The sequence below is a fragment of the Balaenoptera musculus genome, chromosome 7, assembly GCF_009873245.2.
Source record: "Balaenoptera musculus isolate JJ_BM4_2016_0621 chromosome 7, mBalMus1.pri.v3, whole genome shotgun sequence".
Lineage (NCBI taxonomy): Eukaryota > Metazoa > Chordata > Mammalia > Artiodactyla > Balaenopteridae > Balaenoptera > Balaenoptera musculus.
In genome coordinates, this window is record NC_045791.1 from 77,672,263 (window position 1) to 77,692,430 (window position 20,168).

Here is a 20,168-nt window from a genome sequence, read left to right on the forward strand (position 1 = left end):
CTTCAATGACACTGCAATAAAATTACTAGGTGCAAAACAAAGAATGGCATAGATCCACATACAATCGCTGATTGTCTTCAATAATGACGTTATTGGGATCTCTCGTATTCATTCTTAAAAGAAATTTTTTTTAAAAAAGGGGGATAGGCAGAAAACATCTACTGGGGAAAACTTGAATTAGGTTAAAGTTTAGCCATAGGTATAAATTAAAACTGATTTGAATATTTTCTGACATTCAAAAACTGAAAAGGGCAGGCCTTTTACTGGGTACCAAGAAAACCAGGATCAGATTAAACATTTGCTTTGGACAAATCACAAAACTAATAGTCCAAATCACTATCATCTAATCCAGTTGTTCTCAATCCTAATTATGCATCAAAACAATCTATGAGTTCTATTAAATAGATACCTATGCCAAACCCCCAAAATACTGAATCAGAGTCTACAAAGATGGGGCCTAGGCATCTGTATGTTATAAAAAGCTCAAAAGATTAATGTAGTACATATTGTTCGTTGCCCATGTTTTTTCCTTATCTGGATTCTGATTCTAAAAATTATCCATTCTGCCCCCATATATATACCTCATGTGTCTCAGGGGCAGTGGATTCTACTTCCAGCTCCAGTAGCCCCAACTGACCTAAGAGTTATTCCATATCCTTTACTAGTGACTGGCTCAGGGATGGACAGGTCTAAGCCACTTTAGATCAATGAGACCCAAGCATCTGGCGGCAAATTCTGGGAAAGCTTTTGCATGTTAAGAGAGGGCCCCTGGAATCCTCCCTGATTCCTCCACTTCATGTAAATGAACATGCACACAGCCCCAACTGCTATTGGCAACCATCCCATGACCACGAGGGTAGCCAGCACTAGGATGATGCCAACGCTGCAGTTGAAAACGGGAGAAAAAACCCCCAAAGGTTCCTGGTGACACTTCTGAATCACTGGAATGGAAATACTGAAGCCCTTTCTATCAGTAGACTTCATGTATAATGATTCAATACATTTTCTTATTGTTTAGGTCATTTTAAGTTGGATTTTTAGTTATTTGCACCTGAAAGCTAAAGAGCTGTCCCACTGCAGCACTTTTTCAACCATAACAATCTGTATTAAGTAGAAACCACACAAACATGCCTTCATACTTATTTAATCTGTAAATCTGAGATTGATTTATCTTTCCTATTTTAACAAAGGATAAATCTTTAAAAAAATAATTTACATCTTGTTATACTTTTCCAATATTTGAGTTGAACTGTATTTAAAAGTTTATGCTCACTGCATTCACTTCAATATTTATTCAAAGTTTTTGCTATAGGCTTTGTCTTGAATGTGCAAGACCATTCGCCGTGCATAGAAGTCCCTGTATTCCTCTGGTAATTCAGCCAGGGTTTTTAAGGCTCTGTCCAAAATTTGTGCAGCTCTTGATGCTGCTGTAGGATCTTTGTTTCCATAGGTATCCGTTTTATCATAGCATTCAGATGGAAGATGCTTCCAAAAGACATTCACTCCCACTCCAAACTCTTCAGATACTACATTATGGAACCATAAAGCTGGAGAAGTTTAAAAAAAAAAAAAAGTTAAAAATAAAAGCTACAGTTAAAAAAAAAAACCCAAAATGTCAGTGAAATATCACGAATTGCATTATAGCCAATGCAAGAAATAATTCTTGTAACTAGATCCCTTCGTTAGCACACTCCCAGCTTTTAACAGAATCATTTTAACTTTTACGAATTGCCAACCAATTTAAAGCGTCAATAGCACAACCCTACGTTTAAAACCTTTGGAAGTAGCAATTTTTCCTTTTAACTTGAAAGACATAATAAAGTTATATTTGTTTTGTAGTTCTGTAATTTGGGGCTGTGTTTTGTGTTAATTGTTTACACTTCCTGAGTCACACAACCACATCAAAAGTGTTCATTTTTTATACACAGAACATTTCAATTATTTGAGGAGTATCTTTGACCTTTTCTGACTCAGTACAGTACTTTTGTTCTCAAAGACTTCCTGTGCAAGCTGCATTTGGTTTTCTAACTTGCTTGAATCTGCATTCACTGTAGCCTCCTCAGTTTTACATTTCTAATGCAATTATAATCGTCTTATATTTCTTTCAGCTCCTTTATAATAAGTATATAAAACTAAAGCAAATATTTTGGTTGTGGAGAGGATGAGTAAACTTTTATCATATAGCTAATTAATATTTTACTTCCACTAGAAAGCTTACTTCTTTGTTTTCAATTGAGTCTATTTTCAAAACACAGGTGCTACAGAAATACTAAAGCAACACTACAATATAATAAAGATGAAATACTAGTCACATCCAAAAAAAGTTTAATCTTGTGGAAAGGAGAAAGGAAGATTTACAAGATGCTAAATTTTAGAAACAAACTCATTCTGAGTGCTCTAGGAGAAACAAAAGCTTAAAATATTTTGATTTACAAAACTAGGTTCCAAACATGGTTTTAATCTTAACTACTCTTTCTTTCAGAACCTTTTTTTCCATATTCAATGTAACAGGAAAAAAAGGTAACCATTCTGTTAAATTTACATCCAAAGATGGGACTTGTGCTCTTACTTCAAAATATATGCAAATGTTCAGTATTTCTGTTTTGTTTTGTTTTTTTTTCTTCTTTTAAAGTTGTATACAGAATAAGGGAGAACTGCATCACCCTTAACCATGCTCTCAAGACACAAAACCCCAAAATTTAAGTAATGGCAATGGACTTAAAAAATATGTGCTGGTTGTAGCAATCCCACTACTGGGCATATACCCTGAGAAAACCATAATTCAAAAAGAGTCATGTACCACAATGTTCACTGCAGCTCTATTTACAATAGCCAGGACATGGAAGCAACCTAAGTGTCCATCAACAGATGAATGGATAAAGAAGATGTGGTACATATATACAATGGAATATTACTCAGCCATAAAAAGGAACGAAATTGAGTTATTTGTAGTGAGGTGGATGGACCTAGAGTCTCTCATACAGAGTGAACTAAGTCAGAAAGAGAAAAACAAATAACGTATGCTAACACACATATATGGAATGTAAAAAAAAAAAAAAAAAGGTTCTAAAGAACCTTTGGGGCAGGACAGGAATAAAGATGCAGACATAGAGAATGGACTTGAGGACACGGGGAGGGGGAAAGGTAAGCTGGGACGAAGTGAGAGTGGCAGGGACATATATACACTACCAAATGTAAAATAGATAGCTAGTGGGAAGCAGCCGCATGGCACAGGGAGATCAGCTCGATGCTTTGTGTCCACCTAGAGGGGTGGGATAGGGAGGGTGGGAGGGAGATGCAAGAGGGAGGAGAAATGGGGATATATGTATATGTATAGCTGATTCACTTTGTTATACAGCAGAAACTAACACACCATTGTAAAGCAATTATATTCCAATAAAGATGTTAAAAAAAAAAATGTGCTCGTTGTTTTCAATGAAGATTAAGAAGTCAAGGTATCAAATTTTTATACACAATTATGTGAAGGACCTTTTATCAGGACAATACAAAGATTAACAAAACATGGTTCCTTGTCCTCAAGAATTTATAATCTAGTCCCAAATGAGATCATCATATTATTATTAATACTTTTTAACTTAATTTTATTATCACTGAAAAGTTATTATTATAAGCATATTAACTTAGATATAGAAAATAAAACTATATAAATAGAATTTGTTAATGCATCCCTTTAATCTTAATTATGATTTTATAATCTTCAGGTATTCAGTTTTGCATAATAATTACAGATGTTAATTATATCACTGGTTACTAACAATAACTAATGCCTATTTACTGTTCAAAAAAATTAAGTGACACTAATTCAGACTGTAGAAAAATAATGCATACAAAAGATATCATAGGTATTAAGACTGTAACATTTTGATATTTAATAAAATCTCTGATCTCTCTTGGCTTTGAAATATATTTACTATTTCTTGGTAAATACTTAAGTGACAGTTCTAAAACATGTTAATATTTTAGAAACAAAATGATTTTAAAAGTACAATGAGGTATAATCTTCTCCCAGATAATAAAGTATCTTGTTTGATATCCTTTAATAAAAGAACTTAGAGTATAATAATATTATATTTATAGGTTGCCTTTGAAAACAAGATTGTTAATATTGTAAGAATTTGTCTAAGCATACTTTAAACACATACACATCTGTGTATAAAAATCATCTTGTATATGACAGGATACATCTAACAAATTTTTTTTACTAAAAAAATCATATAATGGATGGATGACAGAGTACAAATATTACAAACAGCAAATTACTGAAGTCTAGAAATCTTACCAGGAATGAATAATACATCTCCAGCTTTAAGGGAACATTCATACCGTCTAGCCTTGGAAAACAGTGGATATTTAGCTAAGTCTGGGTTATCTACATTCAGTACTTCTGATTTAGTACCTGAAAAGTTCCAAAAAAGGATAATATAGATTGAGCAGTTAGCACTTTTTTAAAAAGTAACCACAAATATAAATTTGAAAATTTATTTTTTTCCTGTACAACTACTTTTGTGTACTCACAATGTGAGAATGATTACTATTCTCCTGAAACCTAAGACAATTTTCAATAACCCATCCTTTATTTATAACCACTGACATCCATGTAATATAATTAAGATAATCTGAAAATCTCATTCTTCATATTGCCTATCATCACATGTATACACGTACACAATGGAGAATACAATACATCATAATTAGGAAGAAGCCCTACAAAGTTTTTCTATGAGAATGAAGTGATTCAAAAAAAAAAAAAAACTACCTGAATAAATAAAACTTCAGAAATTTAAACTTAAAAAAAAAAATAGGGCTTCCCTGGTGGCGCAGTGGTTGAGAATCTGCCTGCCAATGCAGGGGACACGGGTTCGAGCCCTGGTCTGGGAAGATCCCACGTGCCGCGGAGCAACTGGGCCCGTGAGCCACAATTACTGAGCCTGCGCGTCTGGGCCTGTGCTCCGCAACAAGAGAGGCCGCGATAGTGAGAGGCGTGGCGTGCGCACCGCGATGAAGAGTGGCCCCCGCTTGCCACAACTAGAGAAAGCCCTCGCACAGAAACGAAGACCCAACACAGCCATAAATAAATAAATAAATAAATTTAAAAAAAAAAAAAAAAAAAAAAATAGTACCTGATAAATATAAATATTGGGCATCTCGAGGACTGAATAGTACAACACGCTTTTTTCCTGTCACTTGTATTAAGAAGTTATCCATTACCTGAAGACGAATAAGAACTTATGAATAAGCAGTACCTAAAATTCAAATACACAGAACCAATGGTATTTCAAACAGTTAACCGTAAATCCTATTCTTTAATAAAGCTTGACTCACATTACCTAAAACTTACAGTAATATTGTAATCTAACAAGGAAAACAGTTGTGTTACACAACTGTGTCGTTATTTCTCCAACACTGTCTTAAAATGGGCAGGATTGGCACGCTGGTAGGAAATCTGAAGTCAGAAAACTATTTGCCTTTGCCCCACCATTCTGACAGCAAGTATAGTTACACCTATTTGAGGCTCCCCTTGGTAAGTATCTATCTTACTTATCTGTCAAGGAATGCTATAAGGCCAAAATTAGACAACAGGTTGAAAGCACTTAGGAAAACCAGGTGTTGGGAAAATACACGGTACTGCTGCAATTACTGCTGAACTCTTTTACTATATGGCCAACCATAATTTGGTTATTGGTATGTATCTTGATTTCCAAATTATTTCTATAGGACTATAACTTGGCAAATTTTCTTGATGAACCTATTAATAATGGAGCAATCCTGACTTTTCCTGTGTTTGTAAGGGTACACTACATTAGTACAAATTTTGAAAAATGTTAAAAGGCAGAGAGCTGCATAATTCTCAGCTAAGGAATTAAAATATATACTAAGCAAGATATATTCATGATTATTGAGTACATATCACTTCTACCTAAGCATTTCTCCTTTTACCACTAACCCTTGACTTATGTAAACTTTAACTATATAACTAGCATTCCTTTGACTTATTTTTATGTTTAAGAAAAACTTTATATTTAAGATAAAATGGATACTACATAAAATATAGTCACTGAATACAGTTAAAAAGTATGAGTTAACACATCATTTTCTCACCTTATCATTCATGTAAATAAAACCTTAAAAAATATGCTAAGACTTTATATCTATCTCATTTAATTATAGAGTTACTATGTTAAAATCCTCCCGAGGGCCTCAGCTAAACTGTAAAACACACTTCTAAAACTTTATTAAATTTAATTCAGAACTTTTCAAAATATTCTTTTATCTTTAGAAACCTAGTAGGTATTGCTTTAAGCTTTCTAAATTTCTCCACCCAACACCAAACCAAACACAATACTAGATTTTTAATATTTTTAGATACTTATATGCATACATTTAAGCAAATAAAATTGTAACACCATAGAATAAATGATCAAGGTCAATACTCTACACATCTTGCTGCTCAATAAATACAGTAGACACTTGACATGCTCAAGGGATATATAGCCTAAGACCTTCAGGTGTCCCCAAATTCTTATAATTGGAAATGGCTCTCTACAAACTTCTGCCTTTCTCCTCAACAATGGTTCCATCTAGTCATGTATCACTTCAACATCCTCATACCACAACCTTAACATTTTTCCCACTTTCGCAGCTTTCCCCCTCATCTGGTAAAAAAAAAACACTTCAAAAAACTTAGTATATATATAATGAGGAACCAAGAATAAGACCACAGAGAAATGCAAATATAAGAAACTAACTAGGCTTTGGCATTAACTAAAATAATTCACTCCCATACCACTGCCTTGCAGAGCACCTGTTTTCAAACCTCATGTTTCAGCAAATTACATGTCAAAGATCTTTGGGGTAACCTCCAGAAAGTTGAAACTGTGAATGTTAAGTCCATAAATTCTAAAGAGCTACTGTAGTTTTAGATTTCTCATTTATGTAGCATACATCATAGTGGGTCCAAAGTTGTAACCCTGGTGAGCTAATTCGAAAAACACTGGAAAAGAACTGCTCTTCTTTGAAGAATTTTGGAAACTTAATATCTCCTTCCAATAAAGGAAACTGCTTTCTGATATCTGCAACATCCTGCATTGAGAGAAACATAATGAGAATTTTAATAATAAACACAATATTAGCATAATGCTTATTTCATCTAAGGCTGCCATCAGAGCCCATGATAATAAGGAGGAATGGGGCAAAACTCTGCTCACTGCTTTAAAATACTAGGATGTGACCATAGCCAACGCATGATCTTTCGACTGAAGGAATGACCGACTATGTACCAAGACATTCAACAATGTCACTATTGTTAAGCTTAATATGCTTCATTAATAGAAAAGTTCTTCCTACTTTAAGCAAGAATCATACAATTGCCATCTACTCTAATATTTAAGTTTAGGAGTCATCAACTTGAATGTTATCAATTACATAAAACCTGTGGGTACTACTAAGGGAGAAGAATAAAAGAAGGTAAAGAAATAATAGTGCCATAAAGAGAAAAAATAGAATCTGACTTGATCATTTTAGGGACCACTCCTTAACACTGTGTCCATATCAGTTTGATTCTGAATACATATATATGAATTATCCAGGATTTTTATAATTATTTTAGATTATATTTTATTAGCTGAATGGCCATCTGTAAAATATACAGTAGAGCAGATTTCTTAATTGTGGAGAGATTAGACAACTTGTTACATTCAGAATTCTTACCTTTCTAGGGTCTTCTCCAAGTGATCGTAGGTAGTACTTCTCATCCTTAAACATCCCAAAGAAAAACAACATCAGTATTCACTTAAAAATATTAGAAAGTAAAGATGGAAGGAAATGAATCTGAAAATCTAACCCTCTTAAGTCATTTTTGAAAAAGTTCCATTTTCTTACCCTTTCTACTAATGCTCTCTGGTGGCTGTATGAAGAAATGTCTCTATATGCTGCTTGTAATAACGATAGGATCCACAAAACATTAAGTAAAATAAATCCTAAAGGCGACACACACATACCACATCTAAAGCCACAATGCTTAATTTAGACTTCATACTCCAAATTATTTACAATCTTAACAGTGTCTTAAGACTTAAAAGAACTCCCATTTGTATAGCACATATGATCTCATAGCATTGCTAAGGGCCAACGACAAACTAATATAAATGTAGAATAGAAGATAAATAAAATACTTTATACTTTTAAAAATAATTTTTTTAAAATCTGAAACATTGCATTTTATAAAGCTAAGTTTATCCCTAATCATATAATTCTCAACCCAAATCCTTAAGAGTCAGCTCATGTACAAATTAGAAATATGTCATTTCACAGTAATAAGTTTAAGTTGATGCTTTAAAAAATTGTCATTATAACTTCACTGAGTAGCTCTAATAGGGAACTATTTGAATTATGAAGCACTGTATTGCCTGCATTTCCTGTAATAATTAGAGAACTGAGATATATCAGGTCAAGCACAGGGGCAACCCAACTCAAGAATTCTGCCTCTTTTATACTTACATTGACCATTATAACACAAACTTCAAAATATATCCTATTTACCCTAACAATATATTATACATCTCTGTTCATAAATTTTACTAAACTCCTAGATTCACTGTTTTTAAAATTTTAACTAGTACCATATCAAATAAGTTCCATAAATGTATTACTGGCTAAATACAATTTTTTTTTAAAAAATATTTTATTTATTTATTTATGTATTTATGGCTGTGTTGGGTCTTCGTTTCTGCGCGAGGGCTCTCTCCAGTTGCGGCAAGTGGGGGCCACTCTTCATCGCGGTGCGCGGGCCTCTCACTATCGCGGCCTCTCTTGTTGCGGAGCACAGGCTCCAGACGCGCAGGCTCAGTAATTGTGGCTCACGGGCCCAGTCGCTCCGCGGCATGTGGGATCTTCCCAGACCAGGGCTCGAACCCGTGTCCCCTGCATTGGCAGGCAGACTCTCAACCACTGCGCCACCAGGGAAGCCCTTACTGGCTAAATAGATTTCAAAGTATGTTCTTCAAAATTCAAAGAGTTTCTACCAGTTCTAGTGTTTCAAGATTTAAAAGGCAAATTCATGTGGCAGGTACAGAGATGCACCGCAGACCCCCCCTTCAAGAAAGGATTCATAACTTACTTGCAAGGAGTGTGATTAAGTTACAGCTGCCAGCTGTTAACTCCTGCAGGTCCACCTCACCCTTTGAACTAAAGGTCATGCTCTTCTTGGGGTAGCCCCAGCCAAAGACTAAGCAAGATGGTAGAAGGCCTAGACACTGCTACCCAAGACAGGACTCCTCTAAGAGGTCGTCTTCGCTCAGGAGCTCCACACTGAGCTGGCAGAGAGACAGCTAGCTCTGTATCAGTGTCCAATGGCACCCTCTACGCAATCCTCTCCTTTCCTTTCACAGGTATTAGTCCCCAGTAAACCTTTTGTAGTCCTAATTCCATCTCAGCATATGCTGCCTAGAGAACTGAACTGAGAGCCCATATTCATCTTACTTACACACTCACCCTAATTTTTAGACTTTAATCCCTTTATCTTGTCTCTGTTTCTTTTACTTCACTTGACATTTCATGGCTATTTACATCTGTGCCACTCATTACCCTTGGACAGGAAAGGACTGATACCAAAGGGCAACTGAACATATATGTTAAAGCATGGCTGTAACGTTAAAAAACATTTTTCAGGTATAGCTAATAGATTCAGTTTTAGTAGATATTCTAGTCATACTATAGAATACAGATTTCTGGAGTTTGTAGGGATACTGGTGGATATAGTGTAAACGTTACCCGATGACAGAACTGTGAAAACACAACACTTTTTACCACCAAACTGACAAGCAGCCCAGCTGGCTCAGATGCAGACAATAGCTTTTTTCAAAGCTTAAAAAGCAGTTTATTTTTCAAATGTGCTTTTGAGATAACAGAGTAAATTTTTTTTAAAAAAGGTATTTATAAAAGCCTCAATGCCTTATCTCAAGACATTTAAACTGAATTATTTAAAGCTGGATTATAATGTAAATATGAATTCTTCTGCATTTAATTCCGAACAAATATTAAATACACACAATAGAAATCACATTGATAATAACAATAATAAAATATAGAAATAGTCTAATAGTAAGATATGAAAATAAAGTTATCCATTAGCATTTGAACTTGGCATATCAGACCAAAGCATTTTCAGAGGAATATTAATAGCTAACATTTAGTTGAGTGGTTCCTACGTGTCAGGCACTGTGCTAAGTACTCTATAGATTTTCTTTAGTTAACTGTCACAAAAACCTTGTGAAATAGGTACCGTTATTATTCCTATTTCACAGATGAGAACACTGAGGCACAGAAAGATAATTTGGACAAGGTTTGAGACCTAATAAATAACACAGCTAGGATATATGGAACACTATAGTTCTTACATATCTAATATTCTTTTATAAGAAAACAATTTAGTATTTACATATTAATGCTTTCTTAAGAAAATGTGTTAAAAGCAATTACCTCTGAAATAAAGAATTCCTTATGCTTTTCTTCAGAGGCCCTCTGAACCAACTTGCCAAAAGGTAAAGTTCTGAAATAAACACAAAAGAATCCTTGGACTTAGTAACAATAAATCATCTAGTAATACTCTAGTCACTATAAATATATATATGTGTATATATATATATGTGTGTGTGTGTGTGTATATATATATGTATATATATATATATATATATATACATATATATATATATATATACACTGCTTGTTGGAGTTAGATCTATCTTCTGTTTTACAATATCCATAATTTTTATTATAACCTATTATGTAGAATTCTAAGTTTTCAAAATTCATTTAGCATTGAGCTTATTTGACCTAGGTTGTCTGAAATTTTGATTTCAAATAGATCTACAGTACAGATGGATCGTTCTCATATCAATATACTTCTATTCCAAGTTGCTGTTAAGAAAAATGTTTCTGGTTCTATGGTATATATGGTATCTTTGAAAATACACCAACTTTCAAGCTTTTATTGCTACTAATTTTCAAGTGTCCTGGCAAAACAAGTCTTGTGATGAATGGGGCAAGCTATCAATACCAATGCTACTTCGGAAGAGACAACAAGCAAAAAGTCCAATGAAGACAAAGCCCCTCTGCTTCTCACCTGCCTTCTGGCACTAGCACACAAAACTGCTCTCATCCTCCTGTACCACCCTCTATCATTTCAGGCTTCTGAGGAATAGCTCAGGAATTCCAGTGAAGTGACCAAATTTTATTCTTCTTACATATTTCTGCCCAAATGCCTGTCTCCTTCCATCCTGGTGAACAGGGCTGAACACTGCAGAAGCAAAGTTTGTTTCCTTTACCTCACACTCTTGAGCCTGAAGGGCTATCTTTTCTCTGCATCACATCCTATCCATTCAACCTTCTAGAATCAAATGTACTGCCCCCTAGATGATACCTTATCAGGAACATCGAGACAATGACTTCAAAAGCATCTGGCTCACTGTACTCCATCCTCCACACCTCTGATTAAGAGTTGTAATCTTTCACTCTTATTACCAAATATCTTTCCACTTGATATCTGTACTTGGGGAGGTAAGATTTCCTTGTAAGATGACCTTGCAATGTTTTCCTAGAAACATACTGGGTTAAGATAAATGTGGAATGTCAGCTGTTAGAACAGGTAACATTGTTTATTGTAAAAAATGACCCTTTGGGAATTCCCTGGCGGCCCAGTGGTTAGGACTCCACACTTCCCCTGCAGGGGACACAGGTTCAATCCCTGATTGGGGAACTAAGATCTGGCATGCTGTGCAGTGCAGCCAAAAAAAAATAAAAATAAAAAGACCCTTTCTTTATTATGTCTAGACTAGAAGGATAGTGAGTGAACTAAACCCCTTGTTAGGAAGTAGAGAACTTGGCTTCTCTGTGTGCAGTGTGACTCAGTAACTGAGTATGGTCCTTGGAGGAACTGAGAAGCTAAGGTCATGAGCCATTTCACGCTGCTGGTTTCTGCGGACTAAGTGGCTTAACTAAGCTACGGTGTTTCTGCATCCACCTCTATAGTCAGTCTTGTTCCCTTACAAGTAAGCTGTCACTTGGTGAGCCAAAAAATGGCTTCTGGATTGGTATAAGGACTCCCACTGATTCTATCCTGCTGGAATACTGTTTCCTGCCTTGTATCCTTTTGCAAAGCTGAGTGAGTCTGACGCCAGATTATGGACTAGCAGGTGTCAATCAGAATTTGAGGACACACTGCTGATAATTATGTAGAGTGAGCACTCCAAGGAGTCTGTCATCTACTCAGACCAATCTACTACTACAGTTTTGGCTAATAATATCAACAAATTTATTTGTTCAATGTTTTCCATCTCTGACCTCACTATATACTCTTCACTCCTACCAAAGCATCTTTGAAGAGTTTGGGAACAATGTGGAAGCCTCTCTGGGCCAAAACTACCTCTGAAATTGGTGCAGTTGCTAAGGCTTAGCTTTTTTACTAGAGAGAACCCAAGACCTTTACAAGAAGAGGCCAGATAGAGTAGCTCAGTCCAGAGAAGCAGAACTCGGGTGCCCCCAGCAACCTTCTCCTTTAGGTCATAGTACCTGTCAGAGCTTCTACAGAAACTAAGCTGAGAGAAGAGGAAATGAGGTATGTGAATTGTTAAGTTCCTTGGCCTTAAGGTCTTATCTATCCTATGCATGTTTCGATAAGAAGGGCATCTGCTATAGAAGTTCCACTCGTCTGGACTGACATACAGACCAGTAAGGGAGGTAGTATCAAAGAGGGGTTAGGATTATTAGGACTTGGTGGGGTCAGGCAAATTTGGGTATAAGTCTTAGTTCCATCATTTCAAGCTATACAATCTTGAGTAAGTTATTTAACGTTTTTAAACTTCCATTTCCTCATCTGTATAATTATTATTTAAAAAATGTACCTCACAGAAGTTTAAATGAGTAATATAATCTAGGATGCACAGTACCTGACATATAGTAAGTGTTCAATAAAGGACAGATGGTGGGGTTAACAACAATGATAATGCAGCAGCATGCAGCAGTTACCAACATTTAGAAAAAGAAGAAAAAAAATCTTTACTGTTCTGCTCCCCATTTTGGAAAGGCTGCTTCGCAAAATCAAGATCAGGAATGATGAAAGTATAACAAACAATGAGAGCAGGATGATGATAGGAGTCAGATGATGTGATAGGTAGAAGCAGTGAAGCAAAGCTTATATAAGATTCAGACTTAAAAAAAAAAATCTATGGCCAGAAGAATACCAACAGTATCCTTTCACTACACAAGGCTCTTCTTTTTTATAGTATACTGACTCTGGAAGAACAGTTAGAGCTACCAAGAGGAGAGAAGTAAAAGCTAAGACTTGGAAACATATTTATCTTCAAATGTTTAAAAAGCAGAAATGCAACCTTAAACTGAACTGATAATAATTATATATGTGCGTAGGTTTTCTTACTTTCTAGTCTCTGTCTTTGGTCTAGATGCCTCCCTTCTTTCCTACTCCCTGATAACTGCCCAAAATGACTAAATCTATTTTCCTTCTTACTCTAAGAAAATAATCTTGCAACTCCTTAGTAGCTGTAGTGAAAGGCTTAGAGGAAGCTGGAATAGGAACTATTACATAATATACGTGCTTCAAAACATGTTTTGAAAAGTTTATAGGACATGACATAACATCAAGGCAACTCAAGATGAAGTTTCAATACCCATTTGTTACAGCATTGGGCTCCCTGGGAAATAAACATCATTAACTGCAGGCTGAAAAATGCTCATCATTCCAGCACTTTCTTCCACTTTCTTGATTTAATAAAAAATGAAAAGTTCTTACACTTGAAAAAATTTATGGTAATTAAATTCAATCCATGGCCTATTAAAAACCAAAACTGTAATGGCAAATATTCAAAGGATCAAAAACCGAGAAATGCTTTGGCAAGCTGCTATATGAACTTGGGAAACTCTACGGAGAAAAGAATGGCCCTGGACATTAGAAGCTCTGTTTAACTCATCTTTAAACTCTGGAAGGAACAGTGAAAGCCACCTTTCTTTAAAAATCAGTCTTTTGTGAACAACATGGTTTTTCAATAGACTGAATTTGCTGGGAACTGCACGTGCTCAGAATTTGAAAGTTGTTTGTTTTTAAATTTAACATTTTTAGTGAAACTCAAGGGAATAAACTCATGGGAATAAATAGCATATTAAATCTATAAGACTGTAGCATTTAAAGCTTTCAAGTTTAGATATTCCGCAGCATTTAACTATCTTTTACTTTTAAGACATTCCAAAGCATAAAACGACAACCATGAGGGAATTTTAAAGTATTTAGGATTATTTGGACAAAAAAGAAAATTAAGCCTGATTTATCCAAGTTGATAAAAGATTATACCAAACATAGCAACCACTTGTCTTATATTTCTGGAGAGGGCAGAAAAAGAAAACATGAGCTTATACTTATCTAAAAACAATCTGGAATTAAAAATTATTCCCAAAATAGGGCATTTAAAAATCAAAAGAGGTTATAAAGGAAAACTTTAGAATTTATTACTCTAGATAACAATTACTAATGTGGGAGGATCAACTAATTAATGAAGCATTGAATGAATAAAGTACACCGAGCTTTAGATGTAATCTAACTCTAGTTACAGAAATTCTGCTCTTTCCATGACTCCAGAAGGTATTGGGTAGACACCATATTTTTAAAATGGTCTTTGGAAATGTCTTTGTATAATTATGTAAGCTCAGAATTCTTGTCTTTTAAAAGCCATTCTTTAAAACTTAGTAAGCTACTCCACAATTATATCAAACTAGCCAAAAGAGAAAATGCCATATGGTCTTTGTATAATAATGCAAAAATATTTTAAAGGTTTAAATAAAGTTATGTGTATCCCGAGAGTAAACCTCAGAAGAAAATACCTATACACAAAGTTCTTACTAATGAAGTCCATCTGGGCAACTGCAGCAACATGAATCTTCACCTCTTTCCTCCCTCCAATTTGGCTTAGGTAATCCACCGTCCATTTGCTTGTACATGTCCCCACATCAATTCCTTCCAACACTAGAGGTTTTCTCTGTGTGGAAAAAATCAACCAAAAATTAGGGAAAACCAACAATGTATCAGGAGCTGTATCTGGTAATAAAGGGATAAAAACAAATAAGAAATGATTCTTTATCCCAAGATGCTCAAAATCAAACCTTCTGACAATTCATGCTGTAACTAAAACAGGAAGAGGACCCATGTGATATAGTTAGAACAAAATTTTAACATTAGGAAAACAAATCCAAACAAAACAGAAGTGCCACCATAAGCTTAGAAACAAGAGAAATCTGAGTATTATTTAAAGCATTCTCTAGAGTGTTATTTATGACAAAAAATACGACTGATTAAAATTTGTGCTTTATACTCAAATATTGTTTGCAACTTTTTATTTTGATACCATTCTAAACTTATGGAAAAGTTGTAAGAACACTACAAAGAACTCCCATATACCATTTACTCTGAGTCACTAGTTGTTAATTTAACATTTTGCTCCACTTACTTTACCATCTGCTCTCACTCTTGTTATGTGTGTACAGAGAGAAACATTTTAAATTTAATTTTTTCTAAACTAGTTCAGTGTAAGTTGCTGACATCATGCTCCTTTATCTCTAAAACTTGAGTATATTTTCTGAGAACAAAGACATTCTTTTTATAACAGAATAATTATCAAAATTATTGGGCTTCCCTGGTGGCACAGTGGTTGAGAATCTACCTGCCAATGCAGGAGACCCGGGTTCGAGCCCTGGTATGGGAGGATCCCACATGCCGCGGAGCAACTAGGCCCGTGAGCCACAACTACTGAGCCTGCGCGTCTGGAGCCTGTGCTCCGCAACAAGAGAGGCCGCGACAGTGAGAGGCCCGCGCACCGCGATGAAGAGTGGCCCCCGCTCGCCGCAACTAGAGAAAGCCCTCGCACAGAAACGAAGACCCAACACAGCCATAAATAAAATAAATAAATAAATTTTTAAAAAAATTATATTTAACACTGATATAATACTTTAATCCAGTCTGTATCCAAATTTTGCTAATCATCCTTATAATATCCTCTATATTTTTTTCCCTATTTCTGAGATGCCACATTGTATTTAATTACTATACCTCTTTTACTCTGGAACAGTTCCTCAGACTCTCTTCTATGACCTTGACATTTTTGAAGAGTACAGGCTAGTTATTTTGTAGAATGCCCTTCAACTTGGGTTTATCCGATGTTTCTTCATATTAGATTCAGGTTACTCATTTTTGGAAAGAATGTACCACAAAAGCAATGTTGTGTCTTTCTCAGTGCAACACATGAGGTAGCACATGATATTTTCCCTATTATTTATGATGTTAATTTTGATCAACTGGTAATTCCTGCCTCAATCAAGTATTGCTACGATGAGTGTAAAAATCGTGATTAAAGAAAAAACTCCATCACCTTCTACATGTTAGTACATGTATTGGTATTCTAATGTAAAAATCAGCTCTAACTTCTCCATTCACTTATTTTATTCACTGAGTTATAATCTACTGATATAATTTTGATGCTCAAGTTATCCCAGATTTGGCCAGCAGGAGTCCCTTCGAGCTGGCTCTTGTGACGTTTTACCCCAGCACTTCTTACTTTATGGAAAAATAACACAATCCAGTATCCTTTTACATCTCTGTCCCAGCCCTCTAGTCATTTCTTCAAGCAGCTCTGGTTTCTTCTAGTGGGGAATGCTGTTTAGAAACCATGATCTGGGTTCTGACTGTGTTTATGACTATTGGTGTGTCATTACTTCTAGGCCTTCTCAGTGAACAGAGCTAGGAAACACATGAAGGTGTGTATATATTCACTCTCTCCTCCCCAAATATATATATACACACACATATTCTGCATATGCATATAGTTATATCTATTTATCTATTTCTCTTTCTCTCTCAATATGTACCATACACACACACACACACACAATTAATGGATGTATGATGAACCACGATACGTCCAATACGGATACCTAATTCTGATCTTATATCACAAGATTTATTCTAATATTCATTGTTTATATATTTGTAAACTCCCTTCTCTTAGTGAGAAACCTGGTTCCTATCATCCTCAATGTTTAATCAATTGTACAATCCCAGAATTCACAATAAGTGCTTTTGCAATTGCTAAGTTACACCACTGTAAAAAAAGTCTACAAACTAGAATTCAGTATTGTTTACAGTTCTTTTTGTTTTTAGACTGATATATAATCAAAGTACTGTGTTCAAAAGTGACTTAGGTTACTTCTCCTCCTCTCCCTTACTTAGGTTCACTTGTTACTTTTATATTCTATATTAGAGTTTGGTTGGTTTTTTTGAACCATTCCTCATCCTTGTTAATTTTATTATTATTATTATTGTAGAATATAAAACAGTAACGTGATCTCCAAAGTCAAAATTATACAAAAAAGGTCACCGCATCTATAATCACCCACCTCGTAATCACTCATCCCCTACAGATAACCAGTCTCATTAATGTCTGGCTTATCGTCCCTGTATTTCTTTTTTGCATAGTGACCAAAAATATATATACTTTCTTATTTCCCCTTCTTTTTTATACAAAAAGTGTCTTATTATGTATTGTTTTTGTAATTTGCTTTTTTAAAAAAATTTAAAAATATATCCTGGAAATCACTACTATCAGTTCAGATTATTTCCCTCATTCTTTTTTACAGCTTAGTACACCTTAGTGTAAATGGGCAATTTAATCAGTCTCCTATGCATAGGTTTTTAGGTTATTTGTAATAATTTGCAAGCATAATAAACACTAGAAATTTTCATACTGTTGGAAGTGTATCCCCAGAGTAAATTCCGAAAGAGGAATTGCTATATCATAAATAAACACATCAACAGTTTTGTTAGATATGCCAAATTCCCCTCCATGAGGGTTGTACTACTTGGCATAAAACGTGAGAGTACCAGTTTCTTCACAGACCCACAAAGAATATTATTATTAAAGCCTTCTGATTTTTGCCAATATTATAGATAAATGGTATCTCAGTTTAATTTCTCTTATGAATAAAACTGAACATCTTTTCATGTGTTTAGATGCCGTTTTTATCTTTTTGTCAACTGTTCATTTTTTAATCAGATTTTTGCCCTCCCCCCCATTAATTTTTAAAAGTTTTTTACATACATGGGCTTTTACTGCCCTTTAATGAAATATATATGTTGCAAATATTTTTCTCCCAGTTTGTATTTTATGTACAGTTTTAATCATTTATCACACCTGAGTCATAGTTAGAAAGCCCTTCCATAGACCTAGATTGCAGAGAAATTTACCCATGTTTTCCTCTAGTACTTAACGTAGTTTCTTTTTTTTTATTTAGATCTCTGATCCATTTGGAGATCACTCTTGTGTACAGTGTCAGATATAAATCTAATTTTATCATTTTCTAAATGACTGTGACCATCCACTTGTCCAAGCACCATTTATTTAAAAGTTCATCTTTGCCCCAGTGATTTTTAAAATGTCATGTTCATCACATGCTAAATTTCCACATACATATAAATATCTCCAGAGCCTGGATAAATACTTGTGTGTGTGTACACACATCTGCCTTCATCCAGACTTTCTATTTTATTCCTCTGGTCTGTCTATTCATGCACCCGTACCACACTGTTAAATATTAAAACATGTTTAAAAATCTGACAGGACTATACCCCCTCACAGCTTTTCTTTAGTGTTTTCAGGTAAAAATGTCTTGTTTTGCAATTTAGTTATTAATTTCTAGTTTTATTACATTGTGACCAGAGTGTTGTTTGTAATTTTCCACTTTATGAAGCTTAGTGATGCTTTGTGACATATTGTATGTCTTGTCTGGGAAGCCTAAATTACAAAACACTTTTTGCTATTCATCTTCCAAAGTATTTCCACATACATACATCATTTGGTCTTCATAATACTGTCCTGAAGGCATCTTATACTAACGTGTCCTGCGGTGGGGTAGGGAGGACAACAACCTATCTAGCACTAGTCTCCCAAATAAATTAAGGCTTGAATCCTCCCTATAGGCTGCTAACTCCTAAAAGAAAAAAACTTCATCCCTGACTTTTGTAATACTCAGGACTGTAGCTCAATGACCACCCTTATAGATGTAAATATCAAGTAAAATTGCTGGGGGGGGGGGGCGGGTTTCTTTCTCATGAGCAGGCTAACTGTAAACCTGTGGGTTTTTTTTTTTTTTTCTGTAAATATCTGCTGGCCTCTTTATTCTTAGTTTTTCTGAAGCCTGGATTCCCTTGCAAAGCACGGCAAGTAAAAACACTTTTTTTCCCCATCAGTATTTTTCTCTGAGAACTAAGGTTCGAATTATACGTATAAGAGAATCGAACGTCTGAACTAGAACCCACGTTAGTTAGAATCCAAGACCAGTGGAAGTTTGTCGGAGGATTCCCATTGCTTCCCCTTTTGGCTCAGTGCAGTGAAAAACTTCTCCTTCAGATCCAGTAACTCGCGTATACTGACAGGCGCTGTTCAAGCCACTGGCTGGGGTTGGGGTCGAAACCTCCTCTAGATTTTAGGAAACCCGATGGAAGACTTGGGGTGGGGTGGGGGGGGGAACTCCCTGGGTTGCCATGGTAACGGTAGAAGACTTTGTAATCAGACTCCCGCAAGGCCGCTAAGCAGCTAGCAGGGCTTCTTAGGCAAAATATTTCTCGTAGCCAGCGCTCTGCCGTCATCTGCTCCCCAGAAACGTGGAACGGAAAACTTAACAGATGAGCCAGTCAACATCCCCCATGTACCCTCTCCCTTGGCCGCCGGGCCAACCAGCCACCTTCTGCCGACAGCCACCTCCTCCCCACACCCTGGATCGCAAGAAAACAATTCGGAGCCGCTGGAGCGCTAGGGACGGGTATCCACCGGCTTCCCGCGGTTCTGCCCCGCAAGAGGGCCTCACCTGCGGATAGAGGTGCTCCATGAACTGCTCCTGCGAAACGCCCTCGAGCCGGGGTACCGGGAAGCACTGCCCGGCCATGGTTGCTCACGCCCGTCCTCTTCCAAGTCCTGGGAACCTCGGCCCTAACACGTTCCAACCGCGCGGACCGCCCGGAAACAGGTACGGGAGAGAAAAGGTCCGGGAGAGAAAAGGTCCACGAGGCCGGCTGAGTCGCGAGAGCGGCGGGTTCCGAG

At 35.9% G+C, this 20,168-nt stretch overlaps 1 protein-coding gene across 2 annotated transcripts; it reads right to left on the bottom strand.

Annotated features, from left to right (window-relative positions):
* Positions 1–177: 177 nt before the first annotated feature.
* Positions 178–20,092, bottom strand: TYW5 (tRNA-yW synthesizing protein 5). Of its 2 annotated transcripts, XM_036858245.1 has the most exons (8): positions 19,936–20,092; positions 14,905–15,059; positions 10,498–10,567; positions 7,729–7,773; positions 6,964–7,101; positions 5,142–5,229; positions 4,301–4,417; positions 183–1,547 (listed from the first exon to the last, which is right to left on the bottom strand). In XM_036858245.1, exons 1-8 carry the CDS (start codon positions 20,011–20,013, stop codon positions 1,291–1,293), a joined length of 948 nt encoding a protein of 315 aa, XP_036714140.1. In that variant the 5' UTR covers positions 20,014–20,092; the 3' UTR covers positions 183–1,290. The 2 variants fall into 2 exon arrangements, with proteins under 2 accessions (XP_036714142.1, XP_036714140.1); XM_036858247.1 differs by lacking the exon at positions 4,301–4,417 and having other exon boundaries at positions 178–1,547.
* Positions 20,093–20,168: the final 76 nt, after the last annotated feature.

Bases quoted from the DNA above. Each gene is read 5' to 3' on its own strand.
- TYW5 (XM_036858245.1), bottom strand. From the start codon at position 20,013: ATGGCCGGGCAGTGCTTCCCGGTACCCCGGCTCGAGGGCGTTTCGCAG. The intron at 15,060-19,935 runs GTGAGGCCCTCT...TTTTCCACACAG, and splicing joins TGGAGCACCTCTATCCGCAG to AGAAAACCTCTAGTGTTGGA. The intron at 10,568-14,904 runs GTATTTTCTTCT...TGTTTATTTCAG, and splicing joins AGTAAGAACTTTGTGTATAG to AACTTTACCTTTTGGCAAGT.